The sequence below is a fragment of the Hemiscyllium ocellatum genome, chromosome 38 (assembly GCF_020745735.1).
Source record: "Hemiscyllium ocellatum isolate sHemOce1 chromosome 38, sHemOce1.pat.X.cur, whole genome shotgun sequence".
NCBI lineage: Eukaryota > Metazoa > Chordata > Chondrichthyes > Orectolobiformes > Hemiscylliidae > Hemiscyllium > Hemiscyllium ocellatum.
In genome coordinates, this window is record NC_083438.1 from 20579787 (window position 1) to 20600137 (window position 20351).

Consider the following 20351-nt stretch of genomic DNA (forward strand, 5'->3'; position numbering starts at 1 on the left):
CCTCTAATTGAAGATTAATTAGCATTTCCACACTGCATTATCTGTAATCCTTTGTCCCTCCCTTTGTATTTACACTACCACACATCCACTTTGCACTGACGAATCTGGTTCTGATCAACGGCAGACTCGTAATAACGGTGGGCATCTGTTGTAGGTTGCAACAGGACATTAACAGGATGCAAAAGAGGGCTGAGAAGTGGCAGATGGAGTTCAACCTGGAAAATTGTGAAGTGATTGATTTTGGAAGTTCAAATTTGAAAACAGAATACCAGGTTAATGGCAGGATTCTTGACAATGTGGAGGAACAGAGGGATTTTGTCCATAAATCCCTCATAGTTGTCACACAAGTTGATTGGGTTGTTAAGCAGGCAAATGGTGTGTTGGCTTTCATTAGCAGGGGGATTGAGCTGTGAGGTTATGTTGCAGCTCTATAAAGCCCTGGTTAGACCACACATGGAATTTTGTGTTCAGTTCTGGTCAACTCATTATAGAAAGGATGTAGAAGCTTTCGAGAGAGTGCAGAGGAGATATACCAGGATGCTGCCTGGACTGGAGGGCATGTCTCATTAAGAAAGGTTGAGGGATCTAGGGCTTTTCTCATTGGAGTGAAGGAGGATGAGGGGTGACTTGATAGAAATGTACAAGGTGTTGAGAGGCATAGATAGAGTGGATAGTCAGATACTTTGTTCCAGGGCAGAAATGGCTATCACAAGGGGGCATAATTTTAAGGTGATTGGAGAAAGGTTTAGGGTAGATGTCAGAGGTGGGTTCTTTGCACAGAGAGTGGTAGGCGTGGGAAATGCAGTGGTTTTAGTGTCAGGTACATTAGGGACACTCTTAGATAGGCACATGGGTGATAGTAAAATGAAGGGAATGTGGGTTAGCTTGACCTTAGAGTAGGATGAAAGTCAGCACAACATCGAGGGTCAAGGGGCCTGCACTAGGCCGAACTGTTCTATGTTCTTTTAAAATACACAGTGATATACACTTGCTCACAAAAACACATAGCCACAAACACTGAGTTCAACTGAGATGTATATACACACACACACACACACACACACATGCAAAGACATACGAAGATAGACACACAGAAACACACACAGACAGGTGCACAGACATACACAGAAACATGCACAGACAGACAGACACGCACACACATAGAAGCACACACACAAGCAAATATCCTGTTTTTAATCCACAGCAGACCCATCAATTAGATTTTAACTCACTCCACGATACCTGTTATTGTACATATAAATCCACAGACCCCCTTGATTAGATTACAATTCATAACTCACAAATCCCCTCGGTTAGCTTACAGCCTCTAACTCATTCACCAATTTGTATCATGGAAAAGATCATTTAACTAATATCATCAATAAGATTCTTGTCTCGAAATCAATTTCATCTCAATGGCCAGACGGGATGTAGAAACAGAGAAAGCTGTAGTTTAAAGTCTGCTACGTTCTGTTTCTCCAAAGTAATGAACCTCTGCAATTCTCCCACTTTGATGGGGATAGGAATGGGGAATTAATGCTGTGCCAAAACCCAGTCAAATCCTGTGAACGAATGAACAAAAAAACCTTTGCTGTCCTAATCATTCGCTGCCAAAGATTTATACACATTTGTTAATGGTCAGCAGTGCTAATCACTAATATCCTGGAACTGCATCCCTCCTAACTCTCTTGCTAAACACTGCACTGCCCTGGACTGCAGCAGTTCAGGGAGGTAGATGATTACAACCTTTATGAACACCTCCATTAAACCCCTCAATTACAGCGGAGTTGCAATCGCTGATTGAGTCAGCCGTTGAGAACAAATTAAAATACCCTTCGTGTGACATTGCTTCAGGTGATATTGCAAATTGTTCAGTTAATATTTGCTCGTGCATTAACTCGATATCAAAGATTAGGTCCACTTTGTGTAACAATCTCTAATTAAAGGTTAATTAGTATTCCCACATTACATTATTTGCAATCCTTTGACCTTCCCTTTGATATATATAAAGCCACACTACCCCACACCTCCTGTAAGCACTTTGCACTGCGATTCTGGTTCTGATTAACGGCAGGCTTGTAATAACAATGGGCATCTTACCGACACTGTTCCTGATCTTGGTGTTCCTACCTCATGGTCTTCAAAGCTGTGGTGAGCTGTAGTTGCCTCCTGCTCTAAATGCAAAGGCAGCTATGTCTACAAACTAGAATGATAGGTTTGGGTTTGCGTTTGGAAAGGCTGGTATTCTGTACTTTCAGAAGACAAAATTAAGGAGAGGTTTAAGGGAGGCATTCAAAACTATGAAGATAGATGAAATGAGGGTTACCATTTCCTGCTGGAAGAAAGTGAGGACTGTAGATGCTGGAGATCATAGTCGAGAGTATGGTGATGGAAAAGTACAGCAGGCCAGACAGCATCTGAGGAGCAGGTGAAGTCACATATTTGGCCTAAGCCCATTATCAGGAATGAAGCTCATGGGGTGAGTGGGGGAGGGGGGTTGGCTGAGAGATAAATGTGAGGGGGGTGAGGTTGGAGGGGAAGGAGAATGCGAAAAGTAAGTGAAGGTGGAGGATAAAGTGATAGGTCTGAGAGGAAGGTGAAGCGGGTAGTGGGGAAAGGCGATGGAAAGATCAAGAGGGTGGTGCCGAGTTGAAGGCTTGGGACTGGGATAATGTGCGGGAAGGGGAAATTAGGGAACTGGTGAAATCCACATTAATCCCATGTTGTTGCAGGGTTCTAAGGTGGCAGATGAGGTGTTCTTCCTCCAGGCGTCAGTTGGTAAGGATTTGGTGATGGAGGAGGCCCAGGACCTCCATGTCCTTGTCAGAGTGGGAGGGGGAGTTGAAATGTTCAGCCATGAGGTGGTGGGGTTGGTTGGTGCAGGTGTCCCAGAGATGTTCTCTGAAATGATCTGCAAGTTGGTGTACTGTGTCCCCGATGTAGAGGAAACCACATTGGGTGCCACACATACGGCAGATGACATTGATGGAGATACAGGTGAATTTCTGTCGGATGTGGAAGGATCCCACGGGCCTTGGACTGTGGTGAGGGGAGGTGTGGGCGCAGGCTTTGCATTTCCTGTGGTGACAGGAAGGTGCTGAGAGTGAGGTGTGGGCTGGTGGTGGTGCGGGGCATGGGTCTAACGAGGGAGTCGCAGAGGGAATCGTCTCTCTGGAATGCTGATAGGGGTGGGGAGGGAAATATATCCCTCATGGTGGGGTCTGTTTGAAGGTGATGGGGGATGATGGAATGTTTCGGAAGTTTGGTGGAGTGGAAGGTTGCGACCGGGAAGGGGTTCTGTTCTTGTTGCACTGCGGGGGTGTGGTTGAAGGGAGGTGTGGGAAGTGGAAGAGATGCGCTGGAGGGCATTGACGACCAAGTGAGAGGGGAAAGTGAGGTCTTTGAAGAAGGAGGCCATCTCTGACCATTTCAAAGAACATCTCTGGGACACCCACAACAACCCAAGCCTTTGGTTGAACACTTCAACTCCTCCTCCCATTCCGCCAAGGACATGCAGGTTCTGGGCCTCCTCCATCGCCAAACCCTTACCACCCAATACATGGAGATAGGACGCTTCATCTTCCGCCACGGAACCCTGAAACCACACATGATTAATGTAGATCTCACCAGTTTCCTCATTTTCCCTCCCCCACCCCCCCCAAGTTACTGTGTGCAGTTCTGGTCGCCTCACTTTAGGAAAGATGTGGAAGCTTTGGAGAGGGTGCAGAGAAGATTTACCAGGATGTTGCCTGGAATGGAGAATAGGTTGTACGAGGATAGGTTGAGAGTTCTCGGCCTTTTCTCGTTGGAACGGCGAAGGATGAGGGGTGACTTGATAGAGGTTTATAAGATGATCAGAGGAATAGATAGAGTAGACAGTCAGAAACTTTTTCCCCGGGTACAATAGAGTGTTACAAGGGGACATAAATTTAAGGTGAAGGGTGGAAGGTATAGGGGAGATGTCAGGGGTGGCTTCTTTACCCAGAGAGTGGTGGGGGCATGGAATGCGCTGCCCGTGGGAGTGATAGAGTCAGAATCATTGGCGACCTTTAAGCGGCAATTGGATAGGTACATGGATGGGTGCTTAATCTAGGATAGATGTTCGGCACAACATCGTGGGCCGAAGGGCCTGTTCTGTGCTGTATTGTTCTATGTTCTATGTTATTCCAGTTTCAAGCCTCCAACTTAGCACCGCCCTCTTGACCTATCCAGTCCACCCTCCTCTCCAACTTATCACCTTCTCCCCCGCCTTGATCTACCTATACCCGCCCCCCCCCCCAATTTCACCCCCTCTCGCATTTATCTCTTAGCTCCCCATCCCCAGCCCACAAAACCTCATTCCTGAGGAGGGCTTATGCCTGAAACATCGATAATACTTCCAGTGACAGGAGGGTCAATGCCTCGATGACACGGTGTTAAGACATTTAGCAAAGAAAGGGTTGGTTGCGGTGGGGAGGTGGTGTTGTGTGACAATGAAATACATTTGACACAGCCTTTGCTGAGATTTGGAAATTTCCACTGGCAAGGATGGTGGAATCGGTGGAATCAATAAACCTGTAAAAGGTGGCTCCGGCAAATGTTTCCAAAAGTTATTATGAGTTAGGCTACTTGGGCAAAGATCAGAAATAGAATAAGAGATTACTTGCAACTCAGTGAGCAGATTAATTTTGTCTCAATTTCTGCTGTCTACGTTCCAATGTTTTCCAGGAGATTACATAGAATGTGCAGCTCAGCTGGAGAAACAGTTGGCTGAGTCTCTGATTTACCAAGACCCTCCAGACCCCAGTGTGGTACTTGCCCTGTGTCTGGTTAAACACAAGATCGAACCACACGTTGTCAACAAACTTAAGGAGACTGTTATTAGCAAAGGTAAGAGAGCGCAGATGGTACAAATATGACCTGCTGTCTGGGAAACACATCAGTACGTTCTGAGCACGGTTTCAGCCCCATGCTATTAATTAAGATAATCGACTGAGCGAGGGATCCACTGAAGGAATGCTCATTTTCAGGTGTTAGTGCTGAAAGAATTCTATATTGAAAGGGAGTCAGTAATGTTGGGGTGCTGCTTTGTCAGAGGCACAGTGATGAGACACCTAAGTGTTAAGGCAGCCCTGCACAGACACGGTGTCAGAACTGAGTGAAGTTTCCAAGTTCACAGTGTCTGCATTGAGGGGTTCACATGCTGTGCGAGGCTCAGTACTGAGTGGGCAATGCACTATCAGAGGGTCAGTGCTGAGGGAGCGCCGCACTGTCGGAGGGTCAGTGCTGAGGGAGCGCCGCACTGTCGGAGGGTCAGTGCTGAGGGAGCGCCGCACTGTCGGAGGGTCAGTGCTGAGGGAGCGCCGCACTGTCGGAGGGTCAGTGCTGAGGGAGCGCCGCAGTGTCGGAGGGTCAGTGCTGAGGGAGCGCCGCACTGTCGGAGGGTCAGTGCGGAGGGAGCGCCGCACTGTCGGAGGGTCAGTGCTGAGGGAGCGCCGCACTGTCGGAGGGTCAGTGCTGAGGGAGCGCCGCACTGTCGGAGGGTCAGTGCTGAGGGAGCGCCGCAGTGTCGGAGGGTCAGTGCTGAGGGAGCGCCGCAGTGTCGGAGGGTCAGTGCTGAGGGAGCGCCGCACTGTCGGAGGGTCAGTGCTGAGGGAGCGCCGCACTGTCGGAGGGTCAGTGCTGAGGGAGCGCCGCACTGTCGGAGGGTCAGTGCTGAGGCAGTGCCGCACTGTGGGAGGGTCAGTGCTGAGGCAGTGCCGCACTGTGGGAGGGTCAGTGCTGAGGCAGTGCCGCACTGTGGGAGGGTCAGTGCTGAGGCAGTGCCGCACTGTGGGAGGGTCAGTGCTGAGGCAGTGCCGCACTGTGGGAGGGTCAGTGCTGAGGGAGTGCCGCACTGTGGGAGGGTCAGTGCTGAGGGAGTGCCGCACTGTGGGAGGGTCAGTGCTGAGGGAGTGCCGCACTGTCGGAGGGTCAGTGCTGAGGGAGTGCCGCATTATGGAAAGGTCAGTTTTATGGCATTCCTGTGATTAGTGCAGAGTGACAGCAACAGTCTCACATGGTCATAATTGCAAGAGCATTGTACGATTGGGTTGCCAGTACTGTATAAAGACTGTACATTAGGAGGCAGGGGCTGCGGATGTGCTGAAAATATCAGGATTCAGATCCAACTTGCACATTGGTGAAACACCTGAATTTGTGAAATCAGAGGATCACTTTGCTTGTGCAGACGCTGTTGAACCATTGGTGCGTTGCTTCTTAAGTTCTCTTCTCAACAGGGGCGAGTATGACCAGTGGGAAACTGGGCCAGTATGTATTGGCATTGAGCTGCTGTTGTGAAAACCCAACGAAGCTGACCATTGATAACAAATTGAACCATGGCATCAACCTGGAGTCATTGCTTTCTGAGAAGCTTGGCCACGAGATTAAAAACATCGGTAAGGTTGTCAACAGGCAAGGGGAAAGCTGTAAGAACAAAGACGTGATGCATCTTATCAATATGTTTCTTTACCAGGGATTTCTGGCTAGTCCAGTGTTTAGAATCACAGTGTCATAGAGTCACACAGCACGGAGACAGACCCTTTGATCCAATCAATCTGTGCTGACCATAATCCAAAATTAAACTAGGCCCACTTGATTGTGCCTCATCCATATCCCTCCAAATGTTTCTAATTCATATACGTATAGAAATGGCTTTAAAACATTGCAACAGTATCTGCAAACATTACTTCTTCTGAAATTTCATTCCACATGCGAGTCACTCTGTCAAAAAAAAAATCAATGCAGGATAGAGTCATACGGAATGGAAATAGACCCTTCAGTCCGACCAGTCATAGTGAGTATAATCCGAAACTAAACTAGTCTCATCTGCTTGTGCATGGTCCGGATCCCTCCAAACATTCCTATTTTTGTACCTATCTAAATGTTTTTAAAATGTTTTAACTGTACCCACATCCAGCATTTCTTCTTGAAGTTCATTCTATACACTGAACTACTGTGTAAAACTAAGAAAAAACCCTCACGACGTTTTCAAGTCATTTTCCTCTCACCTTAAAAAAAAGTGCTCCCTCGTTTTGAAATTGTCCACCCAAGGGAAAAGATACCTGCCATTTAGCTTATCTACACCCCTCATGATCAACTAGTCTCCTTCAGTGATTTGCTATGAAGAATCCTTTAGTTTGTTTAACTTTCTTTCTGTCTTTGGGTTTGCCTCCACCTGTCTGCTTACTTCACCAAGCGCCCCCAACACCCAAACCCTGTCATCAGCGTAGGAATCAATGACTCCCAGCTCTCTTCGCAGTTGGGAATATGGATCACAAGGCTCGAAACATTAACTCTCTCCACAGATGATGTCAGACCAGCTGAGTTTCCCCATCAATTTTCTGTTTTACTTTGAGGGACTCAATATGCAGCTCTTTCTATGTTAAGATTGCCAAAAAAATCTCCTCTTTTGTTGTATCATGACTTGGGTGACTGTCTGTGTGAAGTTTGCATGTTTTCCCTCTGTGTGTGTGGACTCCCATCAGTTTGCTCCCACAGTCCAAAGATGCGCAGTTTGGGTGAATTAGCCATGCTAAATTGCCCACAGTGTTCAGGGATATATAGGTTAGGTGTATTCGTTAGGGTCAAATGTAGACTAACTGGGTAGGGGAATGGGTCTGGGTGGGCTAATCTTTAGAGGGTCAGTATGGACTTGTTGGACTGAATGGCCTATTTCCACACTGTAGGGATACTATAGCTCTGTGATAATGAGAAATCTTAACCCCGATGCCATCGGGGGCGAGTGATGCAAAGTGTAGTGCCATTTGTAAATATATGCCTGAATAGCACAAAGAAAATGAATTTCTAAAACCGAGAATCGGACTTTGGTATTCTTCAACGTTTTAATATTTATCCTCCTCCGCTCCTAGAGGTGAAAAAGCACCCTTTCACCACCTACTATCAAGTTTCACTTGCTGTGCTTGCACTTTGCCAAGATGATTACTTGATTAGGAAGAGCGATATCAAAATTTTCGCACAGGCTGTGATGAACGATGAGCTCTCCTACGGAGACCACTTCTCAGTGGGTAAGTGAAACACGTCAGAGAGGGTAGGTAAATGTCAAGTGCGGTGCGGCTGGTGAGAGGGAGGGAGGAATAAAGGGAGACAAGCACAGGCACGGAAAAGAAGAGAGAGGAAGGACAGAACGAAAAGATGAGTGACGTGGGAGCAAGATAGAGAGGAAGACATGGTGGGGAGCGACACAGAAGGAGAGACTGAGAGAGGGCAAGAAACAGAGACAAAGTGGAAGATGGCTGAGAGATAAAGAAAGTGTGAAAGGGAATAAAGGGAAAGAGAACGACAGATGATGGGGAGAGAGAGAAGGACAAAGAGGGTGTAAGAGGAATCAAAGAGAGAGAGAGAGACTAAGAGGGAGAGAGATGGAGAGACAAGGAACGAGGAAAAGCAACAAAGAGAGGGCACCAGGAGAGAGAGAGAGAGAGATTAAAGAGAGACAGGGTTGTCATGGTGGTGGGGAGAGAAATAAAGAGATAAAGTGAAAGAGAGTGAACCAGGAGAGACAGGAAGACAGAAGAGCAGAGTGAGAGATGGGGAGACAGAGAGGCAGGGAGAGATAGAAACATAAGGACAGAGTCTGATGGATGGCAGAAAGACTCAAGTACAGGAGGGGAACAGTCTTCGGCGTGTCACAATGTCATCTGTGTGTCCCATTTAACCAGGCTGTCTCCTTGAGACATGGGCATGTCACCCCTTTAGACCAACTGCCTGTTCAGTGGAAACGTGCAGCTGAGTGCCATTGAACCAATGTTACTTTCTACTTGTCAACTGCATTGATCCACATATAAAACTGTTTCTCCTCTGGGAAAAAGAATAATTACTCTCTCCCGTATGTAGTGGATGATGCCCCGTTGGATTCACATTTCCCCGCCCCTCGAAAGGTGTTGTGCCCCCATTTAATCGGTTTGGATTCTGTCGACACGGGCTGCCTGGACACCTTTCTGTTTCTTCACTAGATACGGTTGCTATGGCTGCCATGGCCTTTAGCTGTCTAAACGGTTCCTACAAGCCAGCTGACTCCATCAAGATTGCCTTGACAAAACTGATCATGCAGATTTACTGTGCAAAAGAAGCTCAGGGAACAATTGGGAATATCTATAGCACTGGCCTGGCCATGCAGGTAAGATTCATGTCAGAGTCATTGGCCCCAGCAGCAAGCAAAGAGTGAGACAAGAGGGGAGTAAGGAGAGACATTGGTGGAAGTACTGAAAGAGAACAACTGACAAAGGGTAAGAGGCGTTTGGAAAGAGATGATAGGAGAGAAAAGGTGGGTGGGTAGAGGGAAATGGAGAGTGAGAGAAGTTTATTGGTTGAGATTTGGGAAGAGAGAGAGAGAGATAGAGAGTCCATGAGGGAAAGGGAGGATGTGATAAGAACTGAAAAGTGTGTGTGTAGGAGGAGGGTTGGAGGTGGAGGAGAGGGGTTGGGGGAGGGGGTGGTTAGTTGTGCACAATAAAATTGAGGGTCTAAGCTGCAGGAGTGAGAGGTACAGGGAAGATGGCGAGAGACAGAGATATGGAAAAAAATGGATAAAGAGGTGATGATGAAGATGGGAAGAAAAATTAACTGAAGGTATTAGATTGCACAGAGAGAGAAAGAGAGAGAAAGAGAGAGAAAGAGAGAGAAAGAGAGAGAAGAAACAGAGAGTCAAAGGGGCAGGAAGAGAGCAAGGATGAGGCACACATATCAGAAGAGACACAGAACACTGGGGGAAGATGGGGACAGGAAAATCAAAGCTGGGACAGAAATTTCAGTTTTGATCTCACTTATATATGGAAATCAAAGTAATACACTGTGTGTGTGGGCTGGGCTAACCATGATATATAGAAATGAGAACCTACAATGCCCTTTTAAAAACAATCAAGTCAAGATCATTAGAGACCAGAACTCTATCCAATACTTGTGTAGTCTCGTCATGTCCTATGAATAATGAAACTGCACCCCTCATGTAGATTCAGCAATATCAATGGTGACTAAAGATATATACAATGCTCCTCGTTTGTTTGCACCAATACCAAATCGACCAGGAGAGTCTACAATACACTGTGAATGATTTCATCATCATTGTATTCTCACAAATCTCTTCCACTTTATATCGAATCTCAGTCATCGGTGTGTTTTTTAACTGTAGTTTTTTTCAAACTTGCAGCAGAATGCTTCGGAGTATACAAGAATGATTGTCTACAGTCAGGCAGGGAGTCTTTTGTTTTTCTGAGGGTTGCTGATGTGAGAGACAAGTCAAAATGATGCGCAACATACTTGTGCTAACCACAAACTGGTAGGAAGTGGCGTGCTGCTAATGACATTGGATTATTAGTTCGAAACACTGACCTAATGTTCATGGTACAAGCACACCGTAGATGATGGAATTAGGTGATAAAAAGAATTTAATAAGCAAAGTTGAATAACACACGCAGACATGTAATGACCTGTCAGAATCCATCAAGTTTCCTCATGCCATTTTGGAAATGAGATCTGCCACACATATCTGATATGGCCTACACATGATTACAGACCCACAGCGTCATGTTTGGCTCTGAACTGTCATCTGGTCAGATTGGGATGAACAGAACATATGGCTGAGCCAAAGAGACCCAGATCCCATAAACTAAGAATAATGACAACTGTAGATTTCTAAATAATATTTCCATATGAAGTGAAGAAAGCACTTTCATGTTTCTTAACATCACTGCTATTCAACATTTGTTCCTTGACGCTTGTGGGTGTATATTTCATAACTGCCAATCTAAGACATTGATCATTTATTAAGACCTTCCAGTTCACTGAACAGACTTCATGCAAATCTCTACTTAAATAACAGCTTAGAAAACCCCGTTCACATATTTCAAGCTGTGACAACATACACAGACAAAACATAATCCACAACATTTTAACACACTCAGCACCATTCAAAATAAAATATGAAATGTCTAACAACTGTCAGATATTAGAAAAAATGATCATGATTCAAATCATAATCTTCACCTTAAAAAAGCAAAATTTCTTCCTTTCATCGCTGCATAGGAGCAGGACTAGTCCATTCAGCCTCTTGAAACTTTTCCACCATTCAATGGTTGATCTGTGGCCTAACGATATCCATACTTTTGGCTCACAGCTCTTTGCTTAATAGAAAAACACCGAAACTGTTTCCAATTTAAAATTAGCAAGTAATCCAGCATCCACTGCTATTTGTGGAATAGAGTTCCAAACATTTAACAATATTTGTGTGTAGAAGTGCTTCCTAACATCTATGGCCTGGTCCTAATTCGCAGACTATGTACTCTAGAATATTCAACCCATACAAATAGTTCCTCTTTACTTGCCCTGGCTATTCCAGTTAATATCTTGCAGAGTTCAATCAGATCACCATTTAACCTTCTATATACCAGAGAAACAGGTTAAATTTGTGCAATATTTCCTCCTAACAAACAGTGAAGTCCAGGTATCGTTCTACAATTTCTCATCATTGTTTATGCCCTGAAGCCCAGTTATCCTTATGTCATGTCCTGTAATGTTCATGACTTTGCTGCTGTGGCAAGGGAAACAGTCACATTCTCACCTGCCGTGAGAAAAGTTATTTACAAATCTGATTGAGGTAAAATTGGGGAAATGTCAAGTATTCACCTAACAAGTGTTATCGTGTCATACAGGAAGCCCATGGCTGATTGAGTATATGGCCTTCCCTGACTCTATCCCTCTCATCTTTCACGCGCAGGCTCTTATTGCTAACAGTGATTTCATTCCATTCCCCGTCTGGAATACTTCAAAGATTCCAGAGAGAGTTGTGGAAGAAATCAGCCAGGAAGCATTCTCAAACTCGGACATGGCTTCACAGATCTTGCCACCTCTGTTGGAGAAGACATATCTGGAGGCTGGTAAAGGGTGCTATGGTGGAGTAAGTGGTAAGTTAATGCCGAATTCAGGTGAATACAGAATATGATGGAATATGTGATTTCAGTGATTATTAGTTCCTCATTTGACTGTTAGCCATACACACCAATGGCTCAATATCTAGTCTGACATTCTTTAGATAGCCATTGCTGAGGTAAATGGAAGTGCAAATGGAACTCCATACTGTTGAATTGTTGGTATCTACGGATTACTGAGCATTTGGTGAGTCAGTATTGATTATACACTACACTCTCAGAGAGTAAACACTGACAGAGAGTCAGTGCTGAGACTACCACACTGATGAAAGTTCAGAAACGCAGAGCTGCCAATTAGCGGATACCAAGAGAATGATAAACAATTAGAACAGCATTATCGAGGAACACTGCATCCCCTGAGGGTCAGTGATGCAGGGAAACTTTCACATGCAGTGCTGAGAGAAGGTGGCACTTCAGAGAGGTCCCAGCGTGTTTGTATACAAGTAAAGGACTCCAAAGTTTGTGAGAAGGTTTGTAGCTCGGGTGCTCGTTGTTGTGGTTCTGTACTACACTACTACACTTGCTGCACTACACTGTCAATGAACAGAATGAGCATAGAACCATTGGTATTTGGGAACTGAAAATGCCAAGTAATGTTGAATGGTAAACCATGTAGGTTAGCTGCACTGCAGTGGAGCAGTACTAATAGAACATCACTCCCGGAAAGGACCAGGATTGACTTTTAGCTGCAGAATTGAGGGATCCACAGCAAGGGAGCCTTCCTCGGCTTTTGTGACACATCTGGGGGAATGTTACATCATGGAAGAGTGAGTATTAAAGGCATGTTACCAGTTTTGGCATCAATACAGAATGAACATTGAACCATGACCAGGGTAATGGGGAGCAAATGGTGTACTTTCAGAGTATTCACGCTCAGGTTGTGCTGTTCTTCAATGGGTCTCGTACTGAAGAAGCTTTGTAACATCAGGATACAGTATTGTCGGCATTGACTGGGACAGGCCCACGTGAGATATGCATTGCTGTTGGTGCCATCTTCCAGAAACAGAAGGAAAGAGTTACGTTTCTGGACAACAGTTAACCCCATGATAGTGAGGGCTGATAATTCCGTTGTCAGACAGAGATGAGTTATTTCTCTCATATTAGCTATGGCTTTTATTGTGCCTTGGTGGGATATCCATATTATTTACAACTGAGCAGTCCAAGTCTGGAGGATGCAGAATGTTATACAGATAGAGAACACCTTTGGAATGTAAAGTCACAAAAGTGGAGGCTTGTCTGAACTTGAGGGGTTGACCAAGGTATGGAGAGTTGAGGAGATTGCGGTGAAATGGAAGGATGTTAAGATTGCAAAAGCTTATAAAAGTAAACATGGTGGTAGGGGAGGAATCGTTTACAATGATAGGAAAAGTTTTAGCAACTGGGGGAGTCACATGGAAAGGGTAAAGTTGTAGGGCTAGAGGATGTGGCAGATTGGAATGATGGATCTAGGGGCTGCTGCAGAGATTAGATCTCAGAGGTTAAAATTAGCCAGAGAAAAGCAGCAAGCTGTAGACTATTACCATGAAGGTGTTTGGCGGTGTGATGCCATGCCAGATTCTTATATACCATGTTTTGACTAAATACCATAATTGTTTTGATACTTGAGGCAACCAAATCAAATCAACCACCCTACCACTGTGTTCACAACACAGTAAAATTGAAATAGTCCTTAATGCCTCTCAAGATTGACCAAATGGTTTGTAATGATACTTTTTAAAAAGCCAGACAGGATCAAACTTTGTGAATAGATGATAACAGAGAACAGGTTTACAGCTAAACAAAAGATTTATCAATTTATTAATAACTCAGTCACTTTAACAGAACAAAAGTTAAACTACAATAGAATCTAATAAATGTCTTCGATTTTAGTGCAAACTTCTTTGATTCTAGCATTGCCCATTTCTGTGTGACAGCAGTATTAATGCCTCCTGACACAGGGTATTTCTTTGCAGTTGTTAGTCTCAAAATTACTGCTAAAATGGAGGGATCCCTGGGCTTCTTGTCATTCAGTTCAGACTTGTCAAGTTGGCATTCCAACTTCTTTATTTAGTCTTGCTTGTGAAACTTGTTCAATTCCAAATAGTTTTCACAAATATAACCAAGCCAGATTCACTTGGTTTCTGCAAACCCTTCTCCCCTTTACGGTCTCAATCGTAACTTAGCCTACTGATTGGTCTTCACTGCAGCTGGAATGGCATTCTTTTCGTTTCTCCTATCTACACCTGGAATATGGGTGCGGTAACTCATTTACTTTAGAACACCACTTTCTAAAATGTTTTATGTCCGGCTGCAATTAACTTGTTCCAGTCCACCGTAAAGTCTCTCATCAATCCCATATAATCAGCCTTACCCAACGTAATCGAAACGTAATCGACTAGCTCACTGAAGTTGTTTCCACGGTCCTTAATCTCACAGGCACACGAGACTGCATCTTGCTTGGTTTTTAATGGTACCAAATGCATGCAGATAGTTTCCAGAAAGACCGGCAGAATAGTCATTTCATTCTTAAAATGGAGATTCTATTCCCTGAACTTTTATTAATTGAGTAATGAGAACACAACCAAGGCTCAATCAAATCATATTCCTGTAGCTTTCAGAGGCACAATCCTTTTTGACATGAACATAGTCCCCAAAAAAGTTCAAACTTTGCCCATCCCCCGTCAGACTGACTGCCTCCCAGCGAGGTCCCAATTGGAATTCAAAATCTTCATCTGTTTCAGCGTAAGGCCACTCTGGAGTCGAAGTTCTGTAGAGCAATTTTTAACAAGAAGCAAAATACAATAAGGCCGAGCCTCATAAACAAAATGTTGTATTTTCTTTGTAAAACTCCTGATGCTCATAGTCCAAAGGTCACCTTCACCTCCAAGCTCACTTGTCACAGCTCTAATTGACATTAACAAAAGATTTAAACATACTCATAATGAAATGTCAACAAGGGTTCTAACATATCTATTTCTCTTTTATTTAGGAACACAGTCAAAGGCAGAGATAAGCTATAGCAGAATGATTTCTGTGGACTACACTGTAAATGATGGCAACACTTTACATTCCATCCATCTAACAGTCCATGCCGGTACAGTCCTTCTCAAAATTATGGAACTTGCACAGGCGATGGATTCAGAATACTTTCGGTGAGTCATGGTCAAGCATTGTTGTGTAGCTACAGCTACCTGTACTAATACACCAATGCATAGTGGAAGATTGTGCGAAGGGACTTCATTCTAAATCATGATGTTGAGATAAATATGGGACATTGAGATGGAACATTGGGATGGGAGATTGTGAGGGGAAACAAAGTGGGGGTGGGTTTGACAGTTGTGAAGGTAGGTGGGTTGAGCAGTGGGGAAATGGAGCAGGTGAGAGATGAGGATCAGTGCATTACATTAATAATGTGCTGAATTGATTGTAAAATGCATTGGATGAAGAGGCGAAGTTGTAGGTGGGCATCGGATTTTAGTGGATATCAAGGGAGTGTCGAATGTCCGAAATGTCTGCTGAAATAATCTTGGTGTGGAATTGGGGTTTGGGGCGTCTGTAGGAGGGATGGTAGCTTCGAGAGTTTATGCAGGATTGAGTTATATGAAATGGTTCGATTGCTGAATTTGAAGTGTGGAAATATAATTCATGAATACAACATCATTATTGACCTCAGAATGTGAAGTATCACTTGGCAAGAGAAAAACATACAATCTAATACAAACAAAATCTCCTTGCATTTCACAATGGAAATTTTACACCCTCTCAAGAGAATCAGCATTGTGCACATTAAATGACATTTCTTAAAAGGAAACTCATCTACACCTCATGAAAACTTCCTCATTCCTACTAAATAAGCATGCCCTGAAAATCAAACCTACTGAATTCTCAATGGAAAGTTTTGCGACTCAGTGAAAACTTGCCCACACTCGCTGGTGTAATATTCCATCGAGCACTCATTGGAACTTCACTCACACACAGTGTCAACTCAGTTTCCCTCTATGGAAACACTCTTAGAACTCCACAGAATCCCACTCAGCCTTAATAGAATATCTGTCACACTTGTTGGAAAGTCACTTGCATGCAATGGCAACTTATTTACACTCAGTGAAACTGATGCTTTCAACAAAATCTCACTTGTTTAGCTGTTTAAAATTGCTTTCACTGAATGTACACACACTCTCATTCAATGAGAATTTGCACTCAATGGAAACCCACCCATACTGTAAGGAGATTCATTCAGATTGAATGGAGACTCAATGCATCAACGGAAACCCATTTTTCTCTACATGGAGATTCACTCAATGAACATTAATTTATGTTCAATGGAAACTTGATCGCATTCAACGGGAACTGCTTCATATGCAGTGACATTTCTCTTATACTTGTTAGAAATTTGCTGACATTCAATGGGAGTTCACACTCACTCAATGAGAAGTCAGTGATACTTGATAGGAACATACCTACAGGAAAACATGACGATTGCAGATGCTGGAGAACAGAGTGGAAATGTTTGGCGCTAGACAAGCACAAAAAGTCAGAGAGCATCCTCAGAGTAGGAGAGTCGATGTTTCAGGCATAAGCCCTTTATCAGGAATGTGGGGGTGGGGGGGTGGGGGCTGGTGGTTGCAGGGTGGAGGGGGTTGAGTGGTAAATACGAGTGGAGTGGTGCTGGGGGAAATGTAGCTGCAAAGGTGATAGGTAGCTGCAGGTGGGGAGGGGGGCAGCGGTGGTAATGATAGGTCAGAGTGGAGAGTGGAGCGGGCAGGTGGGACAAGAGAAGGGCAGGGCGGACAGTTCAAGAGGGTGTTGCTGAGGAGGGTGTTGGATCTGGGATGTGGTGGGGGGGGGGGAGGGGAGGTGAGAAAACCAGTGAAATCAATCTTAATACCGTGTGGTTGGAGGGTCCCAAATTGGTAGATGAGGCTTTCTTCCTCCAGGTGGCGGAAGGCTAGGATTTGGCAGTGGAGGAGGCCCAGGACATGCACATCCTTGGCAGAGTGGGAGGGGAAGTTGAAGTGAAATTCACCCACATTCAATATGAACTATTCCACTCTCTGTGAAAGTTCATATCGACACAATGCAACTTCACTCGCATCCTAACAGAAACTCATCCACACTGGAAGTAAACATACGCTAATTAATAACTCACACAAGCAATGGAAATTTGCTCACAAAGCAGTGAAACCAAAATCACGGTGAATGGAAACTAGCTCATGGTCAATGCTAAGACACGTACTTGGTAGAAACTCATTCACATTCAAGAAAAGCTGACGATCAAAAGGAGCCCATATGTACTTGAGAAAAATGCATTCACAGTGTTAACGCAATGATTCTTGAGAAAAGTCACTCATGCCCAATATAACATCACCAACACCCTATTGAAACTCTCTCTCATGCAATCAAATCTTTCACGCGATGTAAACTCTGTTACACTCAACGAACAGAGACATAATAATTGGCACATAGTTAAACTCTATGGACACTGAAATTCACTAAACAGATGTACATTTTCATTCCATGCAGATGGAATTCATTTTCAATCAAGTGAAGCTCTTTTCCAGGATATGGAAGCTCACTTACTCTAAAATAGAAAACATCACTCAATGAACGATACTTCCATTCGGCAACTTAGACTGGAAGAGGTAGAAGAAAGAGCCAAGGGAGATTTTAGTTTCATGTTCACAGTGAGAAAGTGTGTGTGAGAATGACACACAGAGACCCAGGCACACATACACACACTAAAAGAGAGAATGAGAGGCAGATAGGAAACAAGGCAGAAAGAAAGCAAGAAAGATGGAAAGGGAAATAGAGAGAAAGACTATCAGGGAGAAACTTCAAAAGAGAATGTTGAAACGTGATAGAAAAAAGATAAACAGTAGCATGGACAGGGTAAGGAAACCACAGGAGGAGAGAGATAAGAGTAGACACAGATTCTAATTTAAATTAAAAAAAAGAGAAAGAGAAAGGAAACAGATGTACAAGCGGAAAGAATATACATCTGATCGAGGTAATGATAGAATGAGATAGAAATAAACAGAGGAAGATCTTGATGTGTGTCTACTTCCAGACTCTGAGTATGGAACTGTGCAGGAGCTACACTTCACTGACACAATGTTCATAGACAACTCATCTTTCAGAGTTTAGGTTTTCAGGAATTTATCTGTCCTTGAAACTTGTCAGTTATATGATGTGTGACCACCTCTGTGTTTGAATATCAACACGTTATTCCCACATGTTGTTGTACCCCTCATTTAGATTCAAGGCTATCCAGACTTCCTTGGGCCCCTTCATCACCAGCATTGGTGGTATTCCGGCCAGCAGTGATGAAAGGACCTTTTGGCAGTTTCTGAATGGGACTGTGCCAATTCCTGTTGGTAAGAAAGAAATTGTGTTTGTCTCATTTTTACACCACCTATCATCAACTGTGAATGCCCAATATTGAGGTGCAATAACATCAAAATCATCATCATCAATTTAGTACGCATAAGATTCCATGCAGAGGAATGTGATAAAGAAAGATTTAATTAATTTTGCTAATATTGATGGAGGGGTACATAGGACAACAGTCCACCCTAGGTACTGTCAAGACAGTAGTATAGAAATCTCGTGGCTTTGAGCATCTGACTGTAGAACACTCCACTGGACTTGATCATCTGACAATGCAGTTCATCTGGCAATGAATTTCATCTGACAGTATTCCATAGTGAGTATTGAAAATCCTAATGCTTCTTCAATACCCACACATTGAAAGTCCAACTATTCCTTATGACTACTTTTCTGACCTTGCAGTGCTCCTGCCAATCAATGGACAGTGCATTGATCTGCAAACGTTGCCACTTAGAAATTGCATGATTCCTTCAATCCTGCCCATCTCATATTTCAGTGCTGACACACGACTGAATGTTTGAGGGTATGGCACACCTTCAATAACATGTGATGATGTCCTTTAAGATGGTTAGGTTACTCTTAATCTTTCTCAGAAGGGCCGTAAAGACAGATGTCCCATTTTGTCTGTATTTCACACACAATTTCTTTCACACCATTCGAACTTGCAGTATTCCTTCAAGTATGAGCATTCCAAAAGAGCAGCACTTTTTCAATACTTATTATTCCAGGATGCTTTGCCCCTTTAGCATTGAGCCTGCAATGCTCTGTTTTCTCAATGTTTGTTATGGACTCAGTCAGACCTTCTGAAAACATTTCAGGAAGGTAGCCTAGACTCTCACTTTCCTCATTGTTTTAAGTAGGTGTAGAGTGGATATCCAAGGAGTGATGCAGCTGACCCAAACACTTAGTTTTAAGCAAAACAGAATTTATTTGTTAGATTATCGAATGAAACACAGACAAAAGCGAACAGAATATAGAGTAACTTAACTACTTAGAAACCAAATAGATTCTATCACAACTTCACGGTGCTTTTCTAATTATATGCAACATTCCCGATAAACATCTCCTGAGCAAAAATAAAAGGTAAAGTCAGACACGGGTTCTAAAGGGAAAGAGAGATGGCAGTGAGATTTAGCATGGAACTTTCTTCCACTGTAAAAGTTCCTTTGTATTCCCCAGCTGCAACTGACTGCTTGCCAAAACCAAACCCAAACTGGGGAAAGCCGAGCTTTCACTGCAGAAGATTTTTTTTTTTCTTAACTTAAAAGCTTCCTCGAGTAGATAAATGCAGACAAAATGGGACATCTGTCTTTACGGCCCTTCTGAGAAACAGTAAGGGTAACCTAACCTTCTTAAAGGACATCATCACATGTTATTGTTGTGCATGGATACGTGTTGTTTGTCAATCTGTTCCCTGGAAGAATATTGTGGACAATCATTGTCTGCTTTGCTGATTGTAAGTCCTAACAAGCTCAGATTTAACTCTGTTCTTTCTTCTTAGGTGTCGCTGAGTACGAACCTTCCAATGCGGAAAATGTCATTGCAATACTGTCCAAATATTGACTCATGATAGTAGTGAAAACAAATTCAGGTAGTAGAAAATAGTCTGAGACTAACAACTAGTGTATGTTAGCAAGGTATGTGCAGAGAGTTTTAAAAAATGGTTCCTTTGCGTAATAATCAAGAAACACTCCACTCTCACAGCAAACAAACGTCTTTCCAAGTTAAAGAAATACCACTGACCTCGACATGACCTTACTCTGATTTTGGCATGAGCTAACCCTAATACTGATATAACCACACGTGAAATCTGCCATGAATCTAATCTTAACTCCAAAGCGAAACTGACCTGACCCAATGCTGACTCCGATGTGACCCACCCCAATTTTCACATATCCCTTAGTTGACTTGCCATGATCCTTTTATGACAGTCCCACCTATCACCCAGGACTCCTTCATAATCAGAACTTATTGTCATAAAAGATCCTATTTTGACCTCTTTGGCTGACCCCTTGACATGCT

The 20351-nt window shown here is 43.7% G+C and overlaps 1 protein-coding gene across 1 annotated transcript; it reads left to right on the forward strand.

The window, feature by feature from the left end:
• Positions 1–3234: 3234 nt before the first annotated feature.
• LOC132833906 (transcobalamin-1-like) lies at positions 3235–19892 on the forward strand. Its single transcript, XM_060852565.1, has 9 exons — positions 3235–3277; positions 4708–4869; positions 6258–6416; positions 7890–8045; positions 8994–9157; positions 11753–11939; positions 14932–15094; positions 18198–18316; positions 19831–19892. Exons 1-9 carry the CDS (start codon positions 3235–3237, stop codon positions 19890–19892), a joined length of 1215 nt encoding a protein of 404 aa, XP_060708548.1.
• The last annotated feature ends 459 nt before the right edge of the window (positions 19893–20351 follow it).